The 26,532-nt window shown below is 51.4% G+C and overlaps 1 protein-coding gene across 1 annotated transcript in view; it reads left to right on the top strand.

The window, feature by feature from the left end:
* Window positions 1–26,532, top strand: part of LOC138295344 (E3 ubiquitin-protein ligase RNF19A-like) — a 313,219-nt gene that overhangs the window by 173,442 nt on the left and 113,245 nt on the right. Inside the window, exons 4-5 of the mRNA XM_069233576.1 lie at window positions 3,609–3,756; window positions 5,054–5,216. Coding sequence (XP_069089677.1) covers window positions 3,609–3,756; window positions 5,054–5,216 — 311 coding nt within the window. The remainder of the gene's footprint in view (window positions 1–3,608; window positions 3,757–5,053; window positions 5,217–26,532) is intronic.

Here is a 26,532-nt window from a genome sequence, read left to right as displayed (position 1 = left end):
AGCCTCTTCAGAAGCCGGATCTACTCAAGCCCACTCGGGCAGCACCACTCCGCCCGCCACACGCCCGTGTCATGTCACCAACTCGGGTCTCGCCGACCGCCAGTGGAACTCCCTCCCTGTCGCCTTCTGTCCCCCACTTCTGTCCTCTGGGCTGCCCGCCCCGCCACGGGCAGTGCTGCACTTCAGGGGCCCGCACACACCGGCTCCTGGCCTCTGCTCCTCAGGTCGTCTCGGGCCACAGTGCACCCGTGTGGCCTCAGCATAGGCGGGGAGGTCGACTGGCCCCCCCCACCCGCCAAGTCTGCTGGCTCCCCTCATCGGGTGCGCCGAGCCGACTGTATTACGTGTGGCCCGGGCCCGTCACGGCCCCAGCCAGGCCCGGGCGAACACAGCACCAATGCCGGTGGGCCACAAGCCTCGGCACCACCAGCTGCTCAGGTTCCCCGTTGCGGGCGTGATCCGCCACCACTCCTCTCGGCTCCTGGTCTTCCCGGCCACAGGGATCAGGCCGCACCATGTGGCGCTGCCCTCACAGCAAATGCGGCACGGGGGCTGCCCAGGCCTTTCTCGCTGCCGCTGAGGACCAGCCCCGCACCGCCGGCAGGAGCGTGGCACCGGCGGGAGCGTGGGCTGCAGGCTGCAGCTCACGGGGGCAAGGCACCTCCAGCCGTCTTCACCGCAATCGCGTAGAAAGATTCGGGCAGTGCTTCACTCCCGGAGCGCGGTCACAGGCACAGTGTGCAGCTCCGGGAGGCCACGGCAGACACCACCAATGGCCCGCCCTGCCCAACGGGGCCAAGGAGCAGGCCTCCAGCGCCGGCTCCACGCGACGGAGCTCCCTCGTGGGCTTCATCGCAGATGCGTAGCAAGGCCGGGCCTCCACACCGCCTCAGCCGACTCCCAAACAGGAGGGGGCCGAGCGAGGACAAAACGGGCGTATCGTGGCGGATGACGGAGGTGTCAGGAGCACTCTTAGAGTGCGACCGCCATATTGACGCCCAAAGCCACGCCCCTTTTACAGCACTTTTAACGCCTGCTCAGAGCAGGCATTAAAAGGTGGCCTCCATTATTTAAAATGGGCCCCTATGTACTCTGCAGGAGTAGCGCCAGCATTTTGGTACTACTTCCTGCAGAGTACATCAATAGTATCAAAACAATTACGCTATTGCCCCCTGCCGTGTGCCATGGTGCACCATATTTTAAATACAGCACACACATGGTGGCGGTGGGGGGCGCTAAGGGGCGCAAGGAAAGTGGTTCAGCACTAGGTGCAGCACCACTTTACTTAAATCAGCCCCTAACTGTTCCAGTGTGACATCCAGTTTGCCTTCATTTAACGTGTTGATGGAATTGTTTCAGGATAAATTGAATATTTCACTGGTTTCATTATTTCAGCTATGGATAAGTCCATCTACAGGTTCTCAGTTCCCCAAAATTAGTTTTTTGCAGACAATATTATCTGGCACATTAACACAGCGTGAGGTTTAGTGACTCCCATTGTGACGGACGTTGTAATAATGCATTCAACGAGCCAGGTCTCATTAGTATTCCTATCATAACCTCTACATAATTAAAATCCTGCATTTAATAACTAAACAACTTTAGGTACTGCCAAAATAATGAAACATAGATTTTATAGCAGTAGCACATCTGTTGGAGAGAGAGGTGCAGATGATAACATGTCTAACAAACCCCATCATACAGAATTTAAGCCAATTGTCTGGCAGGATATTGTTTCAATGGACAGTCTTTAGGGTTCCATAAATCTCTCTATGCAGTTGTTCTCTTGTTTGTATTTCAGATTCTGTTTGCTTAATCCATGGGTATCTGCTCCTTTATGGAAAATGTACTCATTTATACAGTAGAATGTTGTCTTTATATTTTTTAATCAATTCCATACAGTAAAGATTTAACTAGAAACACACATGCCTCATGTCATCTAGCTATAAATTGTTTGTGGAACACTTTAAATTGATTTCCGTGACATGTACAGTTCAATTGTGTTGGTCACTCTATCCAAGAAGCAGGATAGTCAAAGTCCATAGGACTGAGCAGAAGATAATACAGCTGTTGTTCCAGATCTCTACCAACATAATCAAGTCAGAGCTGAAGTTGCCTAGCATTAAAAGGTGACCCTGTCACAAATTTCCATCAGCAGCAAACCACTGCACTGTTATCAGTGATTAATTTGTGAAAACGTAAGTGCCAAGACTGAAGGTATGTCTCAGAAGGCCAGTGCAGCTGGCACGCTTGTAAACTGCCCTTGCTAATGCTTCCAAGTGCCAGTGCCGTCAACATTACTAACTGTCATACTCCTACAATTGAGGCAATTTGGTTCATTCCAGGCCACCCAAAGTTGTGAGAATGGCCTAGAAACACTGGTATTATTAATTCTATATGTATGCTGAATTGGTAAACTCTCTGCTGATGTGCTCACCTCACAAATAGACCAACAGCGCCACCATGTGGAATATTGTCAAAAGTGCCAGTGTTGAGAATTAAGGGGGTCATTCTGACCCTGGCGGTAAAATCCGCCAGGGCCAACGACCGCGGGAGCACCGCCAACAGGCTGGCGGTGCTCCCTTGGGCATTCTGACCGCGGCGGTACAGCAGCTGTCAGAAACGGGAAACCGGCGGTGTACCGCCGGTTTTCCGCTGCCCTGGGGAATCCTCCATGGCGGCGCAGCTTGCTGCGCCGCCATGGGGATTCCGACCCCCATACCGCCATCCTGTTCCTGGCGGTTTTGGCCGCCAGGCACAGGATGGCGGTATGGGGTGTCGTGGGGCCCCTGGGGGCCCCTGCAGTGCCCATGCCAATGGCATGGGCACTGCAGGGGCCCCCGTAACAGGGCCCCACCAAGATTTTCAGTGTCTGCCATGCAGACACTGAAAATCGCGACAGGTGCAACTGCACCCGTCGCACCCCTTCCACTCCGCCGGCTCCATTCGGAGCCGGCATCCTCATGGAAGGGTGTTTCCCGCTGGGCTGGCGGGCGGCCTTCTGGCGGTCGCCCGCCAGCCCAGCGGGAAACCCAGAATACCCGCGGCGGTCTTTTGACCGCGCAGCGGTATTCTGGCGGTCCCAGCCAGGCCGGCGGCTTCCGCCGCCGGCCGGGGTCAGAATGACCCCCTAAGTGCCAGTTTCAAGCAACTGCAAACACCGTTTCAAATAAAGCACTGATTATTATGCAGGTAACAGCACAGACAAAAGTCTGGTTTAGGGATGAGAAAGAGTTATAATGGTAGGATTTAAGTTGTGTTGACATAATTGCCTTTTAGAAATGTCGGTCACTTTAAGGCAGGGCTATCACATTATTTTCAGTTCAAAACAAACATTCCTAGCTTAAACAGCAGCCTCCAGGCTGTCCCTTTGCCTGCTCACTCCTTATCCCATTTGTAGTTTTGCTGGCCGAATAGCCTCTGTTGCAGATGTAGTCCTTCAAGTGATAGTAACAGGCTGCAGGCGTGGCAGGGATTCTCTGCAGTTTGAAAATAGTATCTTTAGAAACTGAAACGGGGATTCACATGGGGATCCTAGGAAAAGGGTGATTCTGGTGACATCATGCTATGAGTACAATAGAAGCTCAGATACTTTGCTTTTTTGGCAGACGTTGAAGAAGTGAAAATCTGTCCCCGCTGCGGAGCCTTCATCATGAAGATCAAGGACGGAAGCTGCAACCGCATGAACTGCACCGTGTGCGGCTGCCTCTTCTGCTGGCTGTGCCTGCGAGAGATCACGGATGTCCACTTCCTCAGGTACGAAAAATCCACTGGGTACCCAGATCACACATTGTAGGGGCTGACTTGCTACATCTTATTCTGACTCCTTCAGAGCGGGGTGGAAGCCGACTATGTGCCTCCTAAGCCCACCCTACACCCCGACGTATGCTAGCTGTGCCTGATGTAGCTATAAACACTGAGCCCGCCCGCTGCAGGATGCACCAGTCTGCACTGCTGCCTCTGCCCATGAGCAATGTGGGAAAGTCCACATCCTCAAGTTAGAACACGACCAGCTCAGCTGCCCCACAAACTATATCAGAAGCTCAGTCCTGGCCAACTGCGGACTGTCCCCTGATAGAGACCATGCAAGTTCATTTTCTTCAGCATCCAGTACACCCTACAGTGCGGGGTGAGCTCTGCAATGACCCATCCTCTCTACCTTGCCTATTCAGCCTGCTAATGTGGTATCTACTTCCTTCACTGCATCCCATTCTTAGTACCCCAGAGGCAGCCTCATTACTACTCTTGCCAGGTGCCTCATCCTGTTACTGATAACCCTGGGCCCTGTCCACCCTGTTCACTTCATGGCTCTTTTAACCTCTGTACTGTCAAGTTTTTCATAAGCCACGTCAGGTATCACAGTGGTTTGTGTCTGAGAAACATAGTGTGTGAGAAACATAATACTACAAAATATTGACTACACATTTTTGAAATAATATATATCTTCAAGGTACGTAGATGTGGAGTTAGCTATAATAAACCTATTCTTACCTATGCTTGCCTTGTTAATATTTTGGTTGGCATTATTTTTACTGTGATATTTTTGCATCACAATATTTAGTATTCAACATTTCTGTACCGCACCATCTTGTTGAATTGCTGTGGCCTAGACCTCTCCATCAACACTGCATATGGTTGAAATGCCCAGAATATCTCTGAAGTTGAAGGTCGGTGCAGGAATTGAAACACCTTATTGGCTAATATATTATTAATGTATCAGTTCCTGCTCCTTCAGAAAGCCTAAAAGTAAACAGACCCTTCTTTACTGCCACCAGCTGACCAAAGGCAATTGTGATCAGATCTCTCTACTTTCTCTTCCACCCATTTCTCGTACTCATATCTATTCAGATTATTTTCTCCATTGTCTCTTGGATATGTATGGCCCCTTCTTCTGGCCTTCATGAATTCTATGTGAGTTTCCTCTTCCTACCTGTAATATCTTCTTCGCTCTTAGTTTGTCTACTTGTGTTCTTTGGTGACACTTCTCTTCTGCCTATTTTTACCACTTCCTCTCTTAGCTACAGCTTGATGAATTGTCTTGTGTTTGTTTTAGCCCCTCTGGCTGTACTTTCTGGGGGAAGAAGCCCTGGTCACGGACGCGGAAGATCCTCTGGCAACTGGGCATGCTACTTGGGGCACCCATGGTCATCTCGCTGGTCGCTGGCATTGCCATCCCAGTGATAGTCATTGGGATCCCAGTGTACATGGGAAAGAAGGTAAGCAAATCATTCCATCCAGCATGATATTTGTAACAGGGAGAGAGGGCACAGATGCGGGTCACAGGGTACCCAGGGGTGTCATCGGGATTGCATATGAATTACAGAGTTGTTGAGGAGATATTAATTCACTTATCAAACATTATTTGTGCATTACATTTTCATTTTTGGTGCCTTCTTTTTCATCAGCCAGTATCCTCCTATTTTATTTCTGTCCTTTTCAATGTAACCATCACTTCAGGAGGAGGCATCTGAGTGAGTGAGTGAGTGAATGAATTAAGATATATCTGTAGCAGATTTCACTGGCCTCTTTCTCTGCAACGATCCTCTAAGGTGCCTGGATCTGGCCAATCCTCCCCTAACAAGAATTTCTTGAACTACATGACATGGACTGGTGCTTGCAGGCTGAGGAGGGGTTGACCTCAACAACATGGAAAGGTCAGGGGACCCTGGTGAGACAGGCAAGTACAAGACTATTATGGGGGTCATTACAACCCCGCCAAGGTTGGACCGCCGGACGGCCACCAATGCGGCCGCACTCCCGCCGCGGCCATCAGGAGATCCCCGCTGGGCCGGAGGGCAGAAACCTGGTTTCCGCCCGCCGGCCCAGTGGGGATCTTGGCCGCAACACAGGAGCCGTCTCCAAATGGAGCCGGCGGTGTTGCGGCTGTGCGACGAGTGCAGTTGCACCTATAGCACTTTTCACTGTCTGCACAGCAGACAGTGAAAAGCTGCACGGGCCATGGCAGGGGGCCCCCAGGGGCCCCGCAACACCCCTTTCTGCCAGCCTTTCGATGGCGGTTCAAACCGCCATGAAAAGGCTGGCGGAAGGGGGACTTGTAATCCCCTGGGCAGCGCTGCAAGCAGCGCTGCCCTGGAGGATTAATCCCGCCGGGACAAAAGTGGCGGGAAACCGCCGGGACAAAAGTGGCAGGAAACCGCCGGTCCCGGCGGTGCGACTGCGGCGCTTCTGCCGTGATTGTAATCCCCCGGATTTCACCGCCAGCCTGCTGGTGGTGAAATCGGCCAAAACAATACTGGCGGTCAAAGACCGCCAGGGTTGTAATGAGGGCCTAAATGTGGTGCACATGGTTCAAGAGGAAAGGAAACATATGTGAGGATATTCAAGGAAACATATGTGAGGATATTCCATCACCTGGACTATAGACTTCTCTGACTCAGCTAAAGACTGAATCTACATAGTGAGCAACTGGTAGAAAGCCATGTCATATAGTGACTGCTGTAAGGGTGAAGTCGAAGCACCAGATCACTCAAGAGCTAAAAAAATATATCCAGAGACGCTGAGTTGGTTTACAGGTTATCTATTCCTATACGTATGTACATGAGTGCATATCAAAAACCAAAAAAAAATAATTATTGAACTGCCTATGGGTTGAGGGCAAAGATTGACATTGCCCCAGAAGAAAAGGAAGAGCATTTGATATGCAAAAGAAGAGCATTCGAGACGCAGGGAGTGTAAAAGGCAAATGGTGTTGGCCATCAATGGCAGCAAAAATATGGTACTGCTAAAAGGCTCTTGTGAGCGAAGCCAATTAATTTTAGTTACTGCATAATTAGAGTAGCATTCATAAAAGTGCTTGAATGTCAGGCAAGACATTTTCGATTGCATTGTGTCCTCCTCTGCGAGCCAATGTAAAGCAGCTGAGGCATGGTCATGTCTATTCAGCCCTGAGGCCAGACAGACAAATCATTCTAGGCCAGTTAAAAAAGGTGGATCACACTTATGGAGATGCCAGGATACAGGGAATTCCAGTAGAGACAGCAGGCACCCACAGTTCTTTTCATCATGCCCTAAGTGGATAAGCATAGAAATATCGTTTCAGAAGTTCTAAGTGCCAAACTTAACTGCATTGGCAATTTGAGGCAAACGGGTCAATTCTATATCTAATAGAAACCCGTCAATCTGCACTTGAGCTGAACTACTCAAAGAAATAGGCTTAGCCTTCTTATTTGGATATCTGGATATCTTTTAGGGTTACCCTTGGCCCTGGCAGCATTGATCTGGAGTCAGCTTTATTTCATACATGCTTGACCACTGCCAAGCAAGATCTGGACATCATGCGTTAGGTGCTGGAGCAAGATGGTATAGTCCATGATGAGGAATGTAGTGTAGTGGTCTAACTCTGGACCGATGGAAGCCAGTTGCAGCGCAAGAACCTTTGAAATGACATGTCTACAGTTAGTTCATAACTGTGGAGATTTTATCAGAGTTTGTATTTTTCCTAGTGTTGGAACGGTCCAAGGAATCTATGGTGGGCTTTTCCAAAGGGGAGTTGCAATCCTCGTCAAAAGATCGTATGGAGCGGCTTCCTCCCAGAAGGAACAGTGAATGATCTTAGAAAAGATAGGGGTGGAGATGCCACAGTGCTCTGTACCCAGCCGTCCCATCACAGGGGTAGTTGCTGTACATATGATGAGCAGGCTTCCCATTTCATTTTCTTCCCTGGGCTCTGAGAAGAGTGCCACAGATCAGCAGTCTGGTAGGGGAACGGAGCCTGCACTTTTCAACGGTTGGGAGCAGCCTGACGAGATTGCAATGGTTGGCTCAAGTGTTTATAGTTGTTACGCTGCACCCAGCATGTCAGTCACAGAAATTCTGTCCCATACTTTTATGCATGGCACTCACCACGTAAAGTATGAAAGGGTACAGTATTGGAATTGAATGGGGTAGTTTTTTCTTCAATAGTTCTTTATTAATTTAACAAATTATATATCTGCATGTTGTACACAGTTCAAAACCAATGGCAGGAAATCCATGTTTCTACCTTTGTTCCCACCCCTCCTGGTCACAATCATCATGTGGAACAGGCAGCCACAAATCACAGTCTTGCCCCCACAATCCCACTGTTAGTGGTTACTAAGCTGTTTAGCAAGGGAGGAACTTGGAAATAACAAAGAATAATAATAGAGTAACATAGAGAACATGTGATCCCTCATTGCGTGTCGATAACTGCAAACTTCCTCTGTCAGTCTTGCTCAGTCTTGGACCCCCGTCCCCGCATGGTTAAACCCACATCCAAAGTCCCATTCCCTTGCTACTATTGTGGCGAGTTCATTGGGTCCACAGGGCCGACCATCCATTGTACACTATGGCCCTGATTCTAACTGAGGCGGGCGGCGGTAGCCGCCCGCCTCGCGGGAACCGCCATATGGCCGCTCCGCGGTCGAAAGACCGCGGAGGCCATTCAGGCTTTCCCGCTGGGCTGGCGGGCGACCGCCAGAAGGCCGCCCGCCAGCCCAGCGGGAAACCCCTCCCCACGAGGAAGCCGGCTCCGAATGGAGCCGGCGGAGTGGGTATGTGCGACGGGTGCAGTGGCACCCGTCGCGTATTTCAGTGTCTGCATAGCAGACACTGAAATACATAGTGGGGCCCTCTTACAGGGGCCCCGGCAGTGCCCATGCCATTAGCATGGGCACTGCAGGGGCCCCCAGGGGCCCCGCGGCACCCCCTACCGCCATCCTGTTCCTGGCGGGAGACCCGCCAGGAACAGGATGGCGGTAGGGGGTGTCAGAATCCCCATGGCGGCGGAGCGCGCTCCGCCGCCATGGAGGATTCTAAAGGGCAGCGGAAAACCGGCGGGAGACCGCCGGTTTTCCGCATCTGACCGCGGCCGAACCGCTGCGGTCAGAATGCCCTGCGGGGCACCGCCGGCCTGTCGGCGGTGCTCCCGCTGACCCTGGCCCCGGCGGTCTCTGACCGCCGGGGTCAGAATGACCCCCTATGTATCCTACGCTGCAACCTCAAGGTCCTGGTCACCACCCTTGGGGTCCACGAAAGGGAGTACACTATTTGAGAACTGCCGCGTGCAGAGGAGCATATTTACTTTCAGGACGGTCTAATCTCTACCTGCCTCCCCATTTGAACAATATATGTATCCCAGATCATTATACCCATCAGTTGGCCTGTCTGCTTGCTGATGTTGGTAACGGCAGTTTGCTCTGCTATCACCCATTTCTTCAAGCCTCGATGCAAGATCGACAGCGGAGGGGACTCTGACCCCTTCCATGCTATCGCAATGTGGCGTTTGTACCGCACCATTGCTAGGTCTGTCATCCTGCGTCCCATCCTGCATGCTTTAGGCCTAGACATCCATCCCAGGAGGCATAATCCAGGCTGAAGGTCTAGCTCGCTAGCCACTAACTCTGCTATCTCTGTCAAACCTGCTCTCCAGCTGTTTCTATCACAGGGCAATCCCACACCATGTGGTAGGGCGCTTGGCGGAACCCAATGGGGTAGTTATATTTTACAGAGGTAGCACTGGTCTTCCTTCTACCCCCATTCACATGCACCTCTTCCTAAAATGCACAAGTTGTCTATGTGCAAATCTATATAGCAATTCAAACAATTCGCAAAATCCTAACAGCAATCCAAATCAATAGATATTGTAGTAGTATACGCCAAATATTCTTATGGGCCATGGGAAAGTAACCAAAATCTCCACTTCAGTAAACTATATGGATGCCACAATTACTGGCTAAATCAATCCAAATGAACAGTTTAAAGATCCTGAGATAGCATCAGTAGATCAAAACCAGAAGAGTGCCAAATTCACCATCTGTACTAGGAAAGTAAAATAAAGTCCAAACAGTAGTTCTATGGGATGCAAAGAGGCACTGACTGAGGGTCAGAAGAGAGCGTTGAACTTGCGGCTGAAAGAGCGTCCATGTGCATGGTGTTGGGCGTCATATTGAATTACAGACAACCAGGAAACAAGCATTTGCAATGCAATGGTTCTCTCATTTACTTGAGTTGGAGCTATTGCATTGTGAATGCGTAACTCGACTGTTTTATCACATTAATTGGTCAACTCTGCCGCATATTGTGGTCCCTTCTGCCACATAATTCCAGTGGCCCTGCATATGACTATAGGGCTAGTAGGCCTAATGGAATATTTTTTTCAAACAAGGCCCTTAAAACACAAACTGCTCCCAGGTGCAAAATATATTTACTTGGCAGTTGTTACAGGCGAAATTACTAGTAGGGCAACAAATAAATAATTGTACTCCAAGAATGCGTGCTTACTGGATCATTGTCCCTTTACTGCAGTCTGGGGAGTCGAACAAAACAACCATGATTTTTCAGACGCTTGAGGAGAGCCATCTCACATGATATTAATGATCCTCAATCAGTCTTGAACTGAAATATTAGTTATAAAATATTGACCATTGTACAGCATAATCAACTGTAAGCTCTCCTCGTGGTTAGCTTTATAAATACACGCACACACAGCTCAAGTTTCACAGACTCATATGTGTAGTTCGTCTAGTCAGGTTTCTGCTTTGTATTCACAGCTTGTATAACATTATACAAATAATACTACAAGTCCCAGAATGCAAAGCAGAAACATAAACTAAATGAACGAATCACGCATTGAACTAGTGAGCAGGATAACTCTACGAATACTACTCCAAGGGCTGGTTTCCGGCTTGTATCACATTATGAAAATAAAACTACAAGTCTCAGAATGCAAAGCAGAAAAATAAACTAAAAGAGCGAATCATGTTTTGAACTAGGGAGCTGGACAACACTATGGGGGTGATTCTAACTTTGGCGGGCGGCGGAGGCCGCCCGCCAAAGTTCCGCCGGCAGAATACCGCTACGCGGTCAGAAGACCGCCGCGGTAATTCTGAGTTTCCCGCTGGGCTGGCGGGCGACCGCCAGAAGGCCGCCCACCAGCCCAGCGGGAAACCCCTTCCCACGAGGATGCCGGCTCCGAATGGAGCCGGCGGAGTGGGAAGGGTGCGACGGGTGCAGTTGCACCCGTCGCGATTTTCAGTGTCTGCTATGCAGACACTGAAAATCTTAGTGGGGCCCTGTTAGGGGGCCCCTGCAGTGCCCATGCCATTGGCATGGGCACTGCAGGGGCCCCCAGGGGCCCCACGACACCCGTTACCGCCAGCCAGGTTCTGGCGGTCAAAACCGCCAGAACCAGGCTGGCGGTAAGGGGGTCGGAATCCCTATGGCGGCGCTGCCTGCAGCGCCGCCATGGAGGATTCCTCAGGGCAGCGGGAAACCTGCGGGACACCGCCGGTTTTCCGTTTCTGACCGCGGCTGTACCGCCGCGGTCAGAATGCCCTGGGATGCACCGCTAGCCTGTTGCCGGTGCATCTGTGGTCGTTGGCCCTGGCGGTAGTCTACCGCCAGGGTCAGAATGACCCCCTATATATACTACTCCAAAGGCTGGCTTCCAATTTTACAATATTCCAGTTATTCCAGTTAGAATGCCCTCTTGAATAGTAGTGTATCACAGTAAAACACGGCAAAGCCAGGATTTTAGCATCTTACCTGCCTGTTTTTCATCACAGCCTGCAGCTACAGCTCAGGAGCTGGCGCCTGCACAGGGCTTGGAAGCGGCCGCAGTGCACACATTTCAAAGGTATTTATTAAGGAGCTCAGTAAAGTTGTAATATTGCACTCAAACAAATCTCATTATTCCCGGAGGCCCAAAAACCGAACATCTTCAAAGCAGGAAATAGCTTTAAAGCGCTATGCAGTAAAACGGCTGCTGCATATAAATGTTAAAGCACTACATACTGAGGCAACGTAATTCTAAATCCATATTGGGCATATATATTCCATGTCCAGGCACTCCCAGGCCCCTTGAGCCCACTCTCCCAGGCCCCTTGAGCTCACTGTTACTGATGTGTTTTTTCCATTTGTGACGTTTTCCTGTTTAGAGTGCATCTAATGTAAAAATGTCAAAATAACCTGGTGATTAATGTTCTTTCTGGAGAGAGAAGGTACTTTTGTCTCGTGGAGGCTTGGAGTCATCATAAGGTAGCCCACAGGGTTAATGTGCCTGCTGAAAAGAACGTGTACTAAGCAGATCACAGAGTGCATATAATTTAAAAATGTCAAAATACCTCTTGTGATTAATGTTCTTTCTGGAGAGAGCACATAGTTTTACCTGGCGGAAGCTTGGAGTCATATTAAGTTAGTGCAGAGGGTTAATATGCCTGCTGTAAAGAACGTGTACTAGGCGGATCACAGAGTGCATCTAATGTAAAAACTTTAAAATAACTCCGGCAATTAATCTTCTTTCTGGAGAGAGAACATACTTTTGTCTAGTGGAAGCTTGGAGCCATTATAAGGTAGTGCAGAGGGTTAATGTGCCTGCTGCAAAGAAATTGTACTAGGCAGATCACGAAGTACATATAATGTAAAATTGTCAAAATAACCCTGGCAATTTATGTTCTTTCTGAAGAGAGAATTTACTTTTGTCTAGTGGAAGCTTTGACTCATGATAAGGTAGCGCAGAGGGTTAATGTAACTGCTGTAAAGAACATGTACTAGGCAAATCAGAGTGCACATAATGTAAAAATGTCAAAGGTCAAAATAACTCTTGGGATTAATGTTGTCTCTGGGGAGAGAAAGTAGTTGTATCTAGTGAAATCTTGGATTCATTATAAAGTAGAGCAGAGGGTTCATATGCCTGCTGCAAAAAACATCACAGAGTGCATATAATTCAAAAATCTCAAAATAACTCTGGTGATTAATGTTCTTTCTGAAGAGAGAACGTACTTTTGTCTAGTGGAAGCTTGGAGTCATCATTAGGTAGTGCAGAGGGTTAATGTGGCTGCTGCAAAGAATGTGTGCTAAGAAAATCACGAAGTACATATAATGTAAAATTGTCAAAATAACTCTGGCAATTAATGTTCTTTCTGGAGAGAGAACATACTTTTGTCCAGGGGCGGCTCCTCCGCTATAGCGGAAGAGTGTCACCCCCCCCACCAGCAACAGCAGCTGCAAAACATTTATAGTAGAAACATAATAAACTCTGTTTATTATGTTTCTACTATTAAAGGGGGGGCACGGGTGTGACAGGGACAGAGGGGTATTCAGTGCACATGTATGTTTTGCCGGCCATCTCGGGCCTGCCAAACACACATGCGCAGTAGGCTCTCTCCAGCCCAGAAACACAGTTGTCGGGCTGGAGAGAGCCTGCACAGGCTCCCAGTCTACCTGGGAGCGCCCTGGCTGGGCTCTCCCAGCCAATCCTAACGCTGCTGTGAGCAGCGTCGGGATTGGCGCAGGGCGGGCTGGGAGCCGGTGCCTGCCTGCTGAGACGCAGGAGCGGATGGAGCATTGAGGCGGCGGCGTAGCAAAAGGTAAGTTTTATTTTTGTTTTTATTATTAAATTTTTTTGGGGGTTCTCCTCGCTACGCGCCGCCCCGCCCCTTTTCCCTCCTGCAAGCCGCACCTGCTTTTGCCTAGTGGAAGCTTGGACTCATGATAAGGTAGCACAGTGGGTTAATATGCCTGCTGCAAAGAACGTGTGCTAGGCAGATCACAGAGTGCATGTAATGTAAAAATGTCAAAATACCTCTTGTGATTAATGTTCTTTCTGGAGAGAGAATGTACTTTTGTCTAGTGAAAGCTTGGACTCGTAAGGTATTGCAGAGGGTTCTGCGCCTGCTGCAAAGAACGTGTACTAAGCAGATCAGAGTGTATATAATGTAAAAATCTAAAAATAACCCTGTTGATTAATGTTCTTTCTGGAGAGAGAACGTACTTTTGTCTCGTGGAAGCTTGGACTCCACTAGACAGGGAGGCGGAGCCTGGGCGCCATCTTGATATACCAGAAAGAAAGCCTATAATTGCCACTGTGTACCCTGGAATCCGTTGCATGCATAAAGGCAAACAAGCATTCTTCAATACATTATGCACCAATAATAATAGCAACCAATTAAGTTCTCGTGATTATTATGCAATAAGGGAAACAGATATAAATAGGTCACACTTAGTCCATTGAAAGAGACTATGGAACGATAATCCTGTCACGTACCAGATCCAAGGCGCACATCGATTGCACCAGTCCCAGCAGAGTGAAAAGTTACAATACAGCAAGCATCTGCCATTCTACGGCAATGTTCAACCATGATTGACAGTATCCGCATGCCAAATCCAGCAATTTTACATAAAAAATATTGTTTTTTATACATTCATTCCTTTTCTTTCATTGCTCACAACATCAATGCCTTAATGAAATGTTCCACCAACATTAAGAACATTACACCTGATTGGTTTTGAAGGATTCTGTCCTCAATTTCATGATTGGTTTCACTACTATAGGCCACAAGCACATTCAATGCATGAACCTCAATGACCAATATTCACTTACCTTTACTGAAAAAATGTGTGACAATCATTGATGTATTAAAAACTAAAGAGTGATTGAATTTTTAATGACCCAGAAGAGGTGTCCCACCCGGTTGCCGCGTAACTCTAGCTGATGGTTCGATATAATCATGAACTAACCGATTGCGCACGTTTTCGGACGGTTTGATTGCAAATAGTGGATTAGGTGGCTGAAACTCAGAATTCCATAATGAAATCATTAAGTGGATCTGATATATTGATGGTTTCTTTTTGCATTGGCGTGGCACTGGAGGACGCCTTCTTGAATTCCATACTTGGTTCAATTCCTACAGTCCTGATCCATTCTTCACCGTACAAATACGTATGCAGAGGATCAATTTCCCGGATCTATGGATTACGGGACCACGACGGATGACCCACGCGCTGCAGTTACAATGCAACTGTAACAACGAATGTGTCTTTGCCACAAAGTCCTTTAATCCGCATGTCGTTACAACATGACTTAGGGTAAGCCGAGTTGGACTTTAATATCCAATGCTTTCCCTACTGTTGCGCACACTGGAGTTGGAATAGCAATTTATACCGCTCCGAAGTCCAGCACTTTCCCTAAGAAATGTTGTTGTAATGATATGAGAGGTAAAGGAATGCATAGTAAAGATGCACTTGTATGGACTGCGAAGTGATGGCATGCGTGGTAAAGGCATGCGCTGTTGCGACATTTCTGCATGGATTATCGTAGCTAATGGGTGACTGTATAGCAGCCCATATAGAAAACCAAGAGAAAGAAATATCCTTCTAAAATCCAACAGCTGTCACCCACACATTCTGTGGCAGTCAACCCCTTTTCCTCAGATTTTACAACTTTAATGTAACTGTTTCAAAACAGGAAGCCAAGATTCTGTCCCAAAAACTGAAGCAGATGGCTACCCAAACAGGTTAGTATGATAACAGTAACATCCAGTGATGCATTATTACAGGTCAAAGTCACACACAACCCACCAGTAAAGGCATTAGAGTGTGTAACTAACTTCTGTACCTTGTCAACTAACCTCAGACAGATAGGGGGTCATTCTGACCTCGGCGGTAAAAGGCGCTTACCGCCGGTCAGAAGGCCGCCACAACACCGCCGCGGTAAACCGCCACGGTCATTCTGATCCTCAAGAGGCAAACCGCCAAAAACCCGACATCAACAAAAGTCCGCCACACCAACGGCCAGTGTTAAACTGGCGAAGACCAAACCTCCACTGTCACGCCAACAGAAAAACGCCCATGCCATTACGACCCACGAATCCACGCGGCGGTCTTTCAACCGCGGTATTCCATTGGCGGTACACACCGCTGCGCTCAAAATACACATACAGCTCCAAAACACAGCCACATTGGACAATTTGAAATACACACACCTGAGACACATACACACAACACTCCCACACACCCAATTAACTATAAAACACACACCCACATCACCCACAAACCCCTACGACCACAAATCAGAGAAGAAGCCCAGAGAGAGACAGCACAGAATAGAGAACACCATCACACATAGGCACACTACACCATCACCCACACAACAACCACACACAAAACACCACACACCACTACACTCACCACACTCATCACCGCAAACACCACCCCACACCTCATCCACACCACCCCATGGCACCCCAAAGACACCCCAGGTTCTCAGACGCAGAACTCAGGGTCATGGTGGAGGAAATAGTTTGGGTAGAGCCCCAGCTTTTCGGGACACAGGTGCAGCACACCACCATTGCCAGGAAGATGGAGCTATGGCAAAGAATAGTGGACAGGGTCAACGCTGTGGGACAGCATCCACGAAATCGGGACGACATCAGGAAGCGGTGGAACGACCTACGGGGGAAGGTGCGTTCCATGGTATCCAGGCACAACATCGCGGTGCAGCGGACTGGCGGCGGACCCCCACCTCAACCCCCAGAATTTACAATATGGGAGGAACATGTCTTGAACATCCTGCATCCTTAGGGCCTCGCAGGAGTAGGCGGAGGAATGGACTCTGGTAAGTCTCATCTCCACTACTTCATCGCCCCCACCCCACCAGCATGCCAACTCATACCCCCACCCCCCCCACCACCACCGTCACACATCCTCGTTGCTAATGTCTCACCATCACAACCCACCCATCCCAACACCAAACCCTGCATGCCACCACAAACCATCGACAGCCATCACCTAAGCATGCCCACTGCACATACCCATCTCCCCAACAAACCGCTGTCACAACAGCCCCCACAAAGGAATGCCAGCACTGGGGTACACGTGCACCCACCCATTGCACGCTATGGCACACACAGAAGCAATAACCATACTCTTATACCCCTGCAGGACCCGAACGCCACCACACCGCCCAGGAGGGTCCAGAAATGTCCATCCCACCCCAGAAGAGGCCCCCAGTGATGACAGCAGCTCTGTCTCCCTGGACCCAGATGACCAGCCCAGCCCATCGGGGACCTCGGGACAGTCGGTTCCCCTCAGACAGCCACAGGCTACAGCAGACCTACCCCCCTCTGGGAACACCAGCACAGCACCCACCCAGCGGGCCCATGCCTCTGTCTCCAGGACACGTCAATCAGCGGTGTGTCCACCACTACAGGGCACCCAGGTTAACCCACCACCCCAACAACAACAGGGACCTGGGGGCAGTGGTAGTGGGCACACGGTCCAGGGGACAGAGGCCCAGGGAAACAGGGGAACTGGGAGGGCTGCTGTGCGACAGGGGGGGGACAGGCCCAGGAAACCCACTCTCCACGAGGCTCTCACCTCCATCATGGGAGCATACCACCACTCCCAGGAGACGATGGCGACGGTCCTGGCCAGGTTCCAGGAAATCCAGGTACTGCAGGAGGAACAGTTTATGGGGTTCAGGGAAGAACTGAGAAACATTAGTTCCGCAATGGGCACCATCGTTGTGGCTCTCAACCAGATTGTCACCACATTGCGGGACCATGTGGCACCACAAAGGGCCCCTGTCACTACCATGGACCAGGAACAGCCTACCACCTCCGCCGGCGCTAGTGGACAGGAGGCCCCGACACAGCAACAACCTGCCACCAGAACCCCACCTCCTGCAGAAGAAGAACCACCCGCAAGCGGGGCCTGAGATCTAGGAAGAAGACAGAGTAGGATGCCAAGACCCCCGCCAGGAAAGGATACCCCCTGATGTCATCCCACTGTCCCACATTGTCACCCTGTCCAACCTTAAACCGCCCCTGCTCCACCTTCCACAGGCATATGGACAATGCACCTGTGAGACTGAGAATCTGGACTCTGCCATGGACATTCCTCCACCATCACCCATCACCGATTTTCAACCATGTCCCAAAATAGAGCACTTTAATAAACACACTTATTGCACACAAATAATCTGGAGTCTGTCTGTTTTTTTGAAAATATGTATTAGACATAAACGTGCAAAAATGACCAGTTACATTGTGATGACAACATACCACTGTCACACAGCTGTAGTCCATGGGCAAACAAAGCAGAGGTCACGCAGTGGGGCCCACATTTCTGAAATTGGAAGGGAAAGTCACAACTCTGTTAGCATCCACTGGGTGAAAAGGACAGACAGTAGAGAGGCAGGAGACTGTAAGTAAATGTAAAATGCCGGTGTTGATTCTTACCTGTGTGTTATTGAAAATACTGCTGTATCACTGTGTCCCTGTTGTCTGTGTCGTCCTCTTCGTCTTCCTCCTCTTCACTCTCCGCAGGCTCTACAGCTGCTACAACACCACCATCTGGACCATCCTCCTGCAGAAAAGGCACCTGGCGTCGCAATGCCAGGTTGTGAAGCATACAGCATGCCACGATGATCTGGCACACCTTCTTTGGTGAGTACATTAGGGATCCACCTGTCATATGCAGGCACCTAAACCTGGCCTTCAGGAGGCCGAAGGTTCTTTCTATAATCCTCCTAGTTCGCCCATGGGCCTCATTGTAGCGTTCCTCTGCCCTTGTCCTGGGATTCCTCACTGGGCTCAGTAACCACGACAGGTTGGGGTAACCTGAGTCACCAATTAGCCACACACGGTGTCTCCGTAGTTGTTCCATCACATAAGGGATGCTGCTATTTCGCATGATGTACGCGTCATGCACTGACCCAGGGAACTTGGCATTTACATGGGAGATGTACTGGTCAGCCAAACAGACCACCTGGACATTCATGGAATGATAACTTTTTCTGTTCCTGTACACCTGTTCACTTTCACTGGGGGGTACCAAAGCCACATGTGTCCCATCAATGGCAACAATGATGTTGGGAATATGTCCAAGGGCATAGAAATCACCCTTCACTGTAGGCAAATCCCCCACCTCAGGGAAAATGATGTATCTCCGCATGTGTTTGAGCAGGGCAGACAACACTCTGGACAACACCTTGGAAAACATAGGCTGAGACATACCTAATGAAATGACCACTGTTGTTTGAAATGACCCACTTGCTAAGAAATGGAGTACTGACAGCACCTGCACTAGAGGGGGGATCCCTGTGGGTTGGCAGATGGGTGACATCAGGTCTGCCTCCAGCTGGGCACACAGTTCATGTATAGTGGCTCGGTCAAGCCTGTATGTCAGAATGACATGTTGTTCCTCCATTGTCGACAGGTCCACCAGCGGTCTGTACATGGGAACATTCCTCCATCTCCTCGCAAGTCCCAGCGGACGGTGCCTAGGAAGGACAACAGCGAGCACAGAGTCAATCAACCCACAGGTAAGTTCCCACAGCTTGCACAGTACACGTTTCTCTATGCATTGAATGGCTTGTATGAGTGTCGATGCAAGGCCTAGGCATGTGTGACGCAGTAGAAATTAAGCCATGTGGGCCCTTGAAATGGCGGCTGCCTGACCTGTGAAGTGCGACAATGGGATTTGAGGTCAAGGCGCTGGTGTGGCACACCGTGGCGGTAGGCGGTCGAAGACCGCGGCGCGAAGCCGCATTGGTTAACATTGAACCCTATGCGTTTCAGGAGCCAATGACGAAGTGCGCCGGTGGTCGCGGGACGCACCGCCGCAGTACGCACCGCCGCGGACGTGACCGCCATTTTCTATCTGCTTAATCACTCGAGACCTGATCATCCACAGGAGAGGACCTATACTGCAAGTGCTGCTGTGACCTCGGTCTGGAAGATACAATGGCTGCTGCGACTGGTGAAAGGGCCCCTGCCTTCACTTCTGAAGAATTGGAGAAACTCGTGGATGGGGTCCTCCCCCAGTATGCGCTACTCTACGGTCCTCCAGACCAACAGGTAAGTACACTGGGAGCATGCTTTGGGGGCAATGCCTGTGTTGAGTTGGGTGGATGAAAGATGGTGGGGAGGGGAGCGATTGAGGCAAACGACGGATGAGAGCATGTGCCACATGGCAAGGGTGGGGATGGGGGGCCACTCAAATCGAGCATGCAGAAAATCATAATAATGTTATTTCTCCCCCTGTACATGTCACATAGGTCAGCGCCCATCAGAAAATCGACATTTGGCGTGCCATCGCCAAGGACGTCCGGACCGTGGGGGTCCACAACAGACGGGGCACCCACTGCCGCAAGAGGTGGGAGGACATCCGCCGCGGGAGCAGGAAGACCGCGGAGGCTCTGCTGGGGATGGCCTCCCAACGTAGGAGGGGTGCCAGTCGTCAATTGACCCCCCTGATGTCCCGGATCCTGGCGGTGGCCTACCCCGATTTGGATGGGCGCGTGAGGACATTACAGCAGACACAAGGGGGTGAGTACAAACACATTCTGCTGACTTTGCGCGCAGTGGAGGCGCCTGGGTGGGGGAGGAGGTCTGTGGGTATCCCTAGGCCAGGGCAATTTCTGTAGGCTAGGCCCCTCCGTAAGGCATGGCCCTGTGCCCCCGCCCCCCACCTCTGTAGGGTGCCAAGTGCAGCTATCCATGGCCCTGTGTCACCTATGTGTGCAGTTGTCGTCCATAGGCTTGTAGGCCAAGTCCCAATGATTGAGTAGTGTACCCCAAGTGCGCGGCGTAGTGCAGGGGGCTTCTGTGTCTGTCCTCTCCGCCAACTGTGTTGCCAATGGATGCACTCAACATGTCTTCATTCCCCCCCCCCCTTTTTTGCTGCTCTTCCTGTTCATGTGTGCATTAGCATCATCAGGCGGAGGAGAAGTGGCATCGGAGCACGAAGGAGCTGCATCTCACATGGCCCTGGAGGGCCATGCAACCGACTCGGAGTTCACCAGTGAGACGGAGGGCGAGGGGAGCTCCACAACAGGGACACGTGGAGACATCAGCGACACAGACACGTCCTCGGAAGGGAGCTCCCTTGTGGTGGCGGCAACATCCGTGCCCACCGCAACAACAGGTACAGCCGCCACCCAGCGCACCAGCTCCGCCCTCCCAGCAGCCCCTCTGCAATCGCCCCGTGCCCGCTCGCACACGAAGGCGGGCATCTCCTTCGCCCCAGGCACCTCAGGCCCTGCCCCAGTTACCCCTGCTGCCCTCAGTGAGGAGGTCATTGACCTCCTCAGGACGCTCATTGTTGGGCAGTCTACCCTTTTGAATGCCATCCAGGGGGTAGAAAGGGAGGTGCACCGGAGCAATGCATACCTGGAGGGCATTCATTCGGGTCAGGCTGCCCATCAGCGATCGTTCAACGCTCTGGCCTCAGCACTGACGGCAGCCATTGTCCCTGTCTCCTGCCTCCCTCCTCCAACTTCCTCCACCCAGTCCCACTCCCCTGTTCCTCTGCCTATCCCAGACACACCTACAGACCAGCCTGGACACACCTCAACACCCAAGGGCAGCTCATCCAGACATAAGCACCACACATCACACAAGCATTCACACAAGCAACAGCCACATGCAGACATACCAACAGCCACTGCCTCCTCTGTGTCCCCCTCCTCCTCCTCTCCCTCCTCCCTCCCTGTGACGTCTCCACTCACACTTGCATGCACAACATCATCAGCCACTACGTCCATCACCAGCACACCCACCAGAACACTCCGCACACGTGCAGTCACCACCCCCACTGCCATTTACACGTCCCCTGTGTCCTCTCCCAGTGTGTCTGTCACCCCCTCTTCCAAACCACACAAACGCAGGCAGCCACCCACCCAACAGCCATCCACCTCACGACAGCCTCCGTCACAAGCACCTGCACCCAAAGACACCAGACTTGACTCTCCTACAACCACATCCTCTTCCTCCACTCCCATACCCACTGCACCTACCCTTCCCACTGCTCCTAAAAAGTTTTTCCTGTCCAAAATTAACCTCTTTCCATCACCTGACCCACCCCCTCCATCTCGTAAGAGTCCAATCAGCACCTCAGCCACCACAACCCCTGGACCTACAAGGTCCATAGTACAGGGATATTGGAGTCCACCACCTTCAAGGGCAGCAACATCGGCCAGCAGTAAAGGGACAGCCAGCCCACCCCCTGGGAAGAAAACCAAGAAAGGCAAGGCCCGGCGCGAGAGGCCAGAGACGGCAGCCTCCAAAGGTACTACCCTGGCACCATCAGGATGTGGGGTGCCACCTGGCACATCTACAAAGGGAGGCAAGGGCCACAGGGAATCACGGAAGGATGGCAAGGGCAGCACGGCTGACACGTCCGGCAGCAGGCGAGCTGCCCAGGAGGGCCCCACCAGCCCCATTCCGAGTGTGAAGGAGGACACCCACGGGCCTGGGACTCCAGCACAGGAGGGCCCCGGAAGCGAGAAGTCGGATGGCGAGTGAACTCCATATATTGGCCGGATATGGTGCCCTGGAGACACATGTCAAGAACCGCTGAACAGGGCCCTTCAAGACAAGCACCGCTGAACAGGGCCCTTCAAGACAAGCACCGCTGAACAGGGCCCTTCAAGACAAGCACAGCTGAACAGGGCCCTTCAAGACAAGCACCGCTGAATAGGGCCCTTCAAGACAAGCACCGCTGAACAGGGCCCTTCAAGACAGGCACCGCTGAACAGGGCACCGCCGTCTCAAGCACCGCTGAACAGGCCACCGCCGTCTCAAGAACCGCTGAACAGGGCCCTTCAAGACAAGCACCGCTGAACAGGGCACTGCCGTCTCAAGAACCGCTGAACAGGGCCCTTCAAGACAAGCACCGCTGAACAGGGCCCTTCAAGACAAGCACAGCTGAACAGGGCCCTTCAAGACAAGCACCGCTGAACAGGGCCCTTCAAGACAAGCACCGCTGAACAGGGCCCTTCAAGACAAGCACCGCTGAACAGGGCCCTTCAAGACAGGCACCGCTGAACAGTGCACCGCCGTCTCAAGCGCCGCTGAACAGGCCACCGCCATCTCAAGAACCGCTGAACAGGGCCCTTCAAGACAAGCACCGCTCTGCTGGGCCCTTCATCTCAAGCTCCGCTCCGCTGGGCCCTTCATCCCAAGCACCGCTCCGCTGGGCCCTTCATCTCAAGCACCGCTCCGCTGGGCCCTTCATCTCAAGCACAGCTCCGCTGGGCACCGCCGTCTCAAGCACCGCTCCGCTGGGCCACTCATCTCAAGCACTGCTCCGCTGGGCCCTTCATCTCAAGCACCGCTCCGCTGGGCACCGCCGTCTCAAGCACCGCTCCGCTGGGCCCTTCATCTCAAGCACCGCTCCGCTGGGCCCTTCATCTCAAGCACCGCTCCGCTGGGCCCTTCATCTCAAGCACAGCTCCGCTGGGCACCGCCGTCTCAAGCACCGCTCCGCTGGGCCCTTCATCTTAAGCACCGCTCTGCTGGGCCCTTCATCTCAAGCACAGCTCCGCTGGGCACCGCCGTCTCAAGCACCGCTCCGCTGGGCCCTTCATCTCAAGCACCGCTCCGCTGGGCCCTTCATCTCAAGCACCGCTCCGCTGGGCACCGCCGTCTCAAGCACCGCTCCGCTGGGCCCTTCATCTCAAGCACCGCTCCGCTGGGCCCTTCATCTCAAGCACAGCTCCGCTGGGCCCTTCATCTCAAGCACTGCTCCACTGGGCCCTTCATCTCAAGCACAGCTCCGCTGGGCACCGCCGTCTCAAGCACAGCTCCGCTGGGCACCGCCGTCTCAAGCACCGCTGGCCCATTGGCAGAAGGGGCAGGCCCGGATCTGTGTCGGGCAGGGCTGCACGATGCACTCTGGGCACCATGCCTCCTCCAGTACCAGTGGAGTCTGTAATCCACTTGAGAGACTGTGGCTTTGCACTCCCCAGGATGGCACAGTGGGCAAGCCACCCACTGTAGAGACTTGTGAGACTGTGGCTTTGCACTCCCCAGGATGGCACAGTGGGCAAGCCACCCACTGTAGAGACTTGTGAGACTGTGGCTTTGCACTCCCCAGGATGGCACAGTGGGCAAGCCACCCACTGTAGAGACTTGTGAGACTGGCTTTGCACTCCCCAGGATGGGACAGTGGGCATGGAGGCCCCTCGTGGATCTGGCATCGTGGACTCATGTGGCTGAGGTGCCTCCCCTTCCCTTGCCCCTGAGGTGCCTGTAGTTTTTCTATCTGATGCCCCTGCAGTGTTCTCTCCAATGGCTTCGGGTCTCCTGTGTGGGCTTTGCCCATGTGTTGAGGCCCATCGGCCAACGTACAATGACTGAAACACCATTTGGACAGGACAATTTACATATGTGTATATAGTTATAGATGTTTGGAAAAAAAGTTTTACGTAGCCTTACAATATATTTGAATTTCATGATCATTTTATTTTGTCTTTGCATTCTTCCGGAGGGTTTGGGGGGGTGTCACTCTGAGTTGTTGCTCTGCATTGATGTGTAGGTAGTTGTGGGTGAGGGTGGGTGTGTCGCATATGTGTGTGCCCGTAATCTTTTCTCCTCCCCCCTCCCCTGTGTCGTAGGTGCTGTACTCACCGTTGTCTTCTGCGCCGGCGTTCGTGCTCCTGGTAGAGGAGCAGGTAGACAATAGCTGGTAGGATGTGTAGTTTTGGTTCCATGCTGTCCAGATTCCTCGTGGAGTGTGTAGAGGTGAGCGTTTTCCCGTTCGTAGTCTGTTTCCGCCGTGTTTTTATCGGCGGGGCTCCCGCCCAGGAAAAGGTGGCGGATTGGTGAGTTGTGATAGGGTGGGCGGTACATTGTCTCCCGCCTGTCTGTTGGCGGTGACCGCCGCGCTGTTTGTTTGTCCCGCCGTGGCGGTCGGAGTGTTAAAGTGGCGGTCTGTGTTGGCGGTTTCCGACAGGGTCAGAATTCCATTTTTTGCACCGCCTGCCTGTTGGCGGGTTGGCCGCCGCTTTAACACCGACCGCCAGGGTTGGAATGACCCCCATAGTGTCCAAGAATTGGGAGTTGACTAATAATTCTCAGGACAGTCCACCACTTACATTCACATGAGCCCTAAACGTTGCGATTGGTTAGTTCATGCTTATACCCAATCGTCACTAGCTCTCGCGGCCGTCTCTTGGACCACCATCCAATCCCTGCACCTTCAGTTAGGGAAGATGTTGGGCCGAATTTAAGAAAATTGAAACTGCATCCAATGAAGCGCCACTATCCTTGCTCCCCACTAAAGCCACTCTGTGTGCGCCATATTTAAGATGCGGCACACCATGGCGGTAGTTAGAACAAAAGCATCAACATTTTTTATTGTGGCGCTTTGCTACACTAGCATCAAAGGGTTTGACGCTGGTGCAGCAACGCACAGGGAGGACCATTGATTACAGTGGATGCGTCATTTTAACGCCTGCTCTGAGCAGGCGTTAAAAATGGCAGAAAAAATGGCGCAGTGAAATCTCGTAAATTTCACTCGGGCCTCCAAACGGGTTGACGCCGCCCCTTGCATACATTATGCCTGGCGCAGGCATAATGTGGTGGAAGGGGTTACAAAGTGGTGCAATACTTGCATTGCGCCACTTTGTAAATATGGCGCGGGAAAAGGGCACCTTAGCACCGTCTTAGCATAAAAAAATGATGGTAAAGCGACAGTAAAGTGGTGCAAGGGACTCTTAAATCTGCCCCGTAGTTTACTGGGTTTGTCTGCAGACTGGGCGTTATTTACATCCTTGCATGGGGCGGTGGGGGCATGGTACCAGTTATTTGGGGAATTCATTTAGATCTAAGCTACAGAGAACTGCGACCTCTTCCTTTTAAGATATTGATGGATGAAGTTAAAATAATGTTTATATTTCGGTTTAATGTTTCGAGCAGGCAAGTATGTGAGGTTTGCAGAGACGGGCATGCCAGGCAGGGGCGTAGCTTGCATTGGTGCAGCAGGTGCAGTGGCACCGGGCCTAGACAACGGAGGGGTCCGCTGAACCCTGATAGTTTCTGCATTTTACAAGTCAAACAGCAGCCGGGGGGGAGAGGGGGACATTTTCTTCCTTGCACGTGGGCCCATGACACATTGGCTGTGCCACTGATCTTGAGCTGTGCTAAAAATGTGTCTCTGGATTAGAATCCAAGGCAGATAAACAGTGACAGGAGACAAATTTGCAAAAACTCTGGCTCAGGGTGTGCAAGAATCTAGGTGCAGGCAGTGCCTAGAAGCTCCAGACTGTATTTTACACAAGTTCCATCCTGTTCAGACAATTCGCACTTTTTTAAAATTCCTGCAACCAATTCCTCGCCCCCAGCCCCTGCCTCCAGCGGAATTCACACCATCAGGAGCCGCTAATGGAATTACGGTTTTTACACTCTCAAATGAAAATGATGAGAAATTGCATTTTACATAATTCACTAACACAGATCAGTTCACCTGGTGCATTGGAATGTTCTTTGCATACAAGACAACAGGCTTGAAACGAGGACCTGCCCACCAATCACATAACGAGATCAGCAGCAGGTCAAGAGGGGGCGGGCCTTATTCAAGTAGCAGATGAAGACGAGGGTGAAAAGCGAAAGTTTCAAGGAAGCAATAGCGAATGAACCAGTTTCACTTTTTACCTCAGACCCACCCATTAGAGGGCCTCGGCCAGACCCCTTCTGGGCTCCCCTCAGTGTTCTGCTCTGAATGACACACATTCAGCAAATCAGGTGTGGGGGTGACCCCCAAGCGGTTGACCACCCCTTTATTTATACCCTCGGCTCCCCCCAGCCTTAGGGTTGCCTGCGATGTGCCAGAGCCCCTCAGTATGTATCAGTATGTATCCCTCCCCGGTTTGGTCCATGCCTGGATACCCGGTTCCTTCCTTCACTGCAGTATGGTGATGGCGCCCAAACAAGGCCACTAGAGCCTGGCTCGATGCCGGCTTGAGTCGTAGACTATATTTTTGGGCACGTA

The sequence above is a fragment of the Pleurodeles waltl genome, chromosome 5, assembly GCF_031143425.1.
Source record: "Pleurodeles waltl isolate 20211129_DDA chromosome 5, aPleWal1.hap1.20221129, whole genome shotgun sequence".
Taxonomy (NCBI): domain Eukaryota; kingdom Metazoa; phylum Chordata; class Amphibia; order Caudata; family Salamandridae; genus Pleurodeles; species Pleurodeles waltl.
This window is presented reverse-complemented; position numbering and strand designations above follow the sequence as displayed.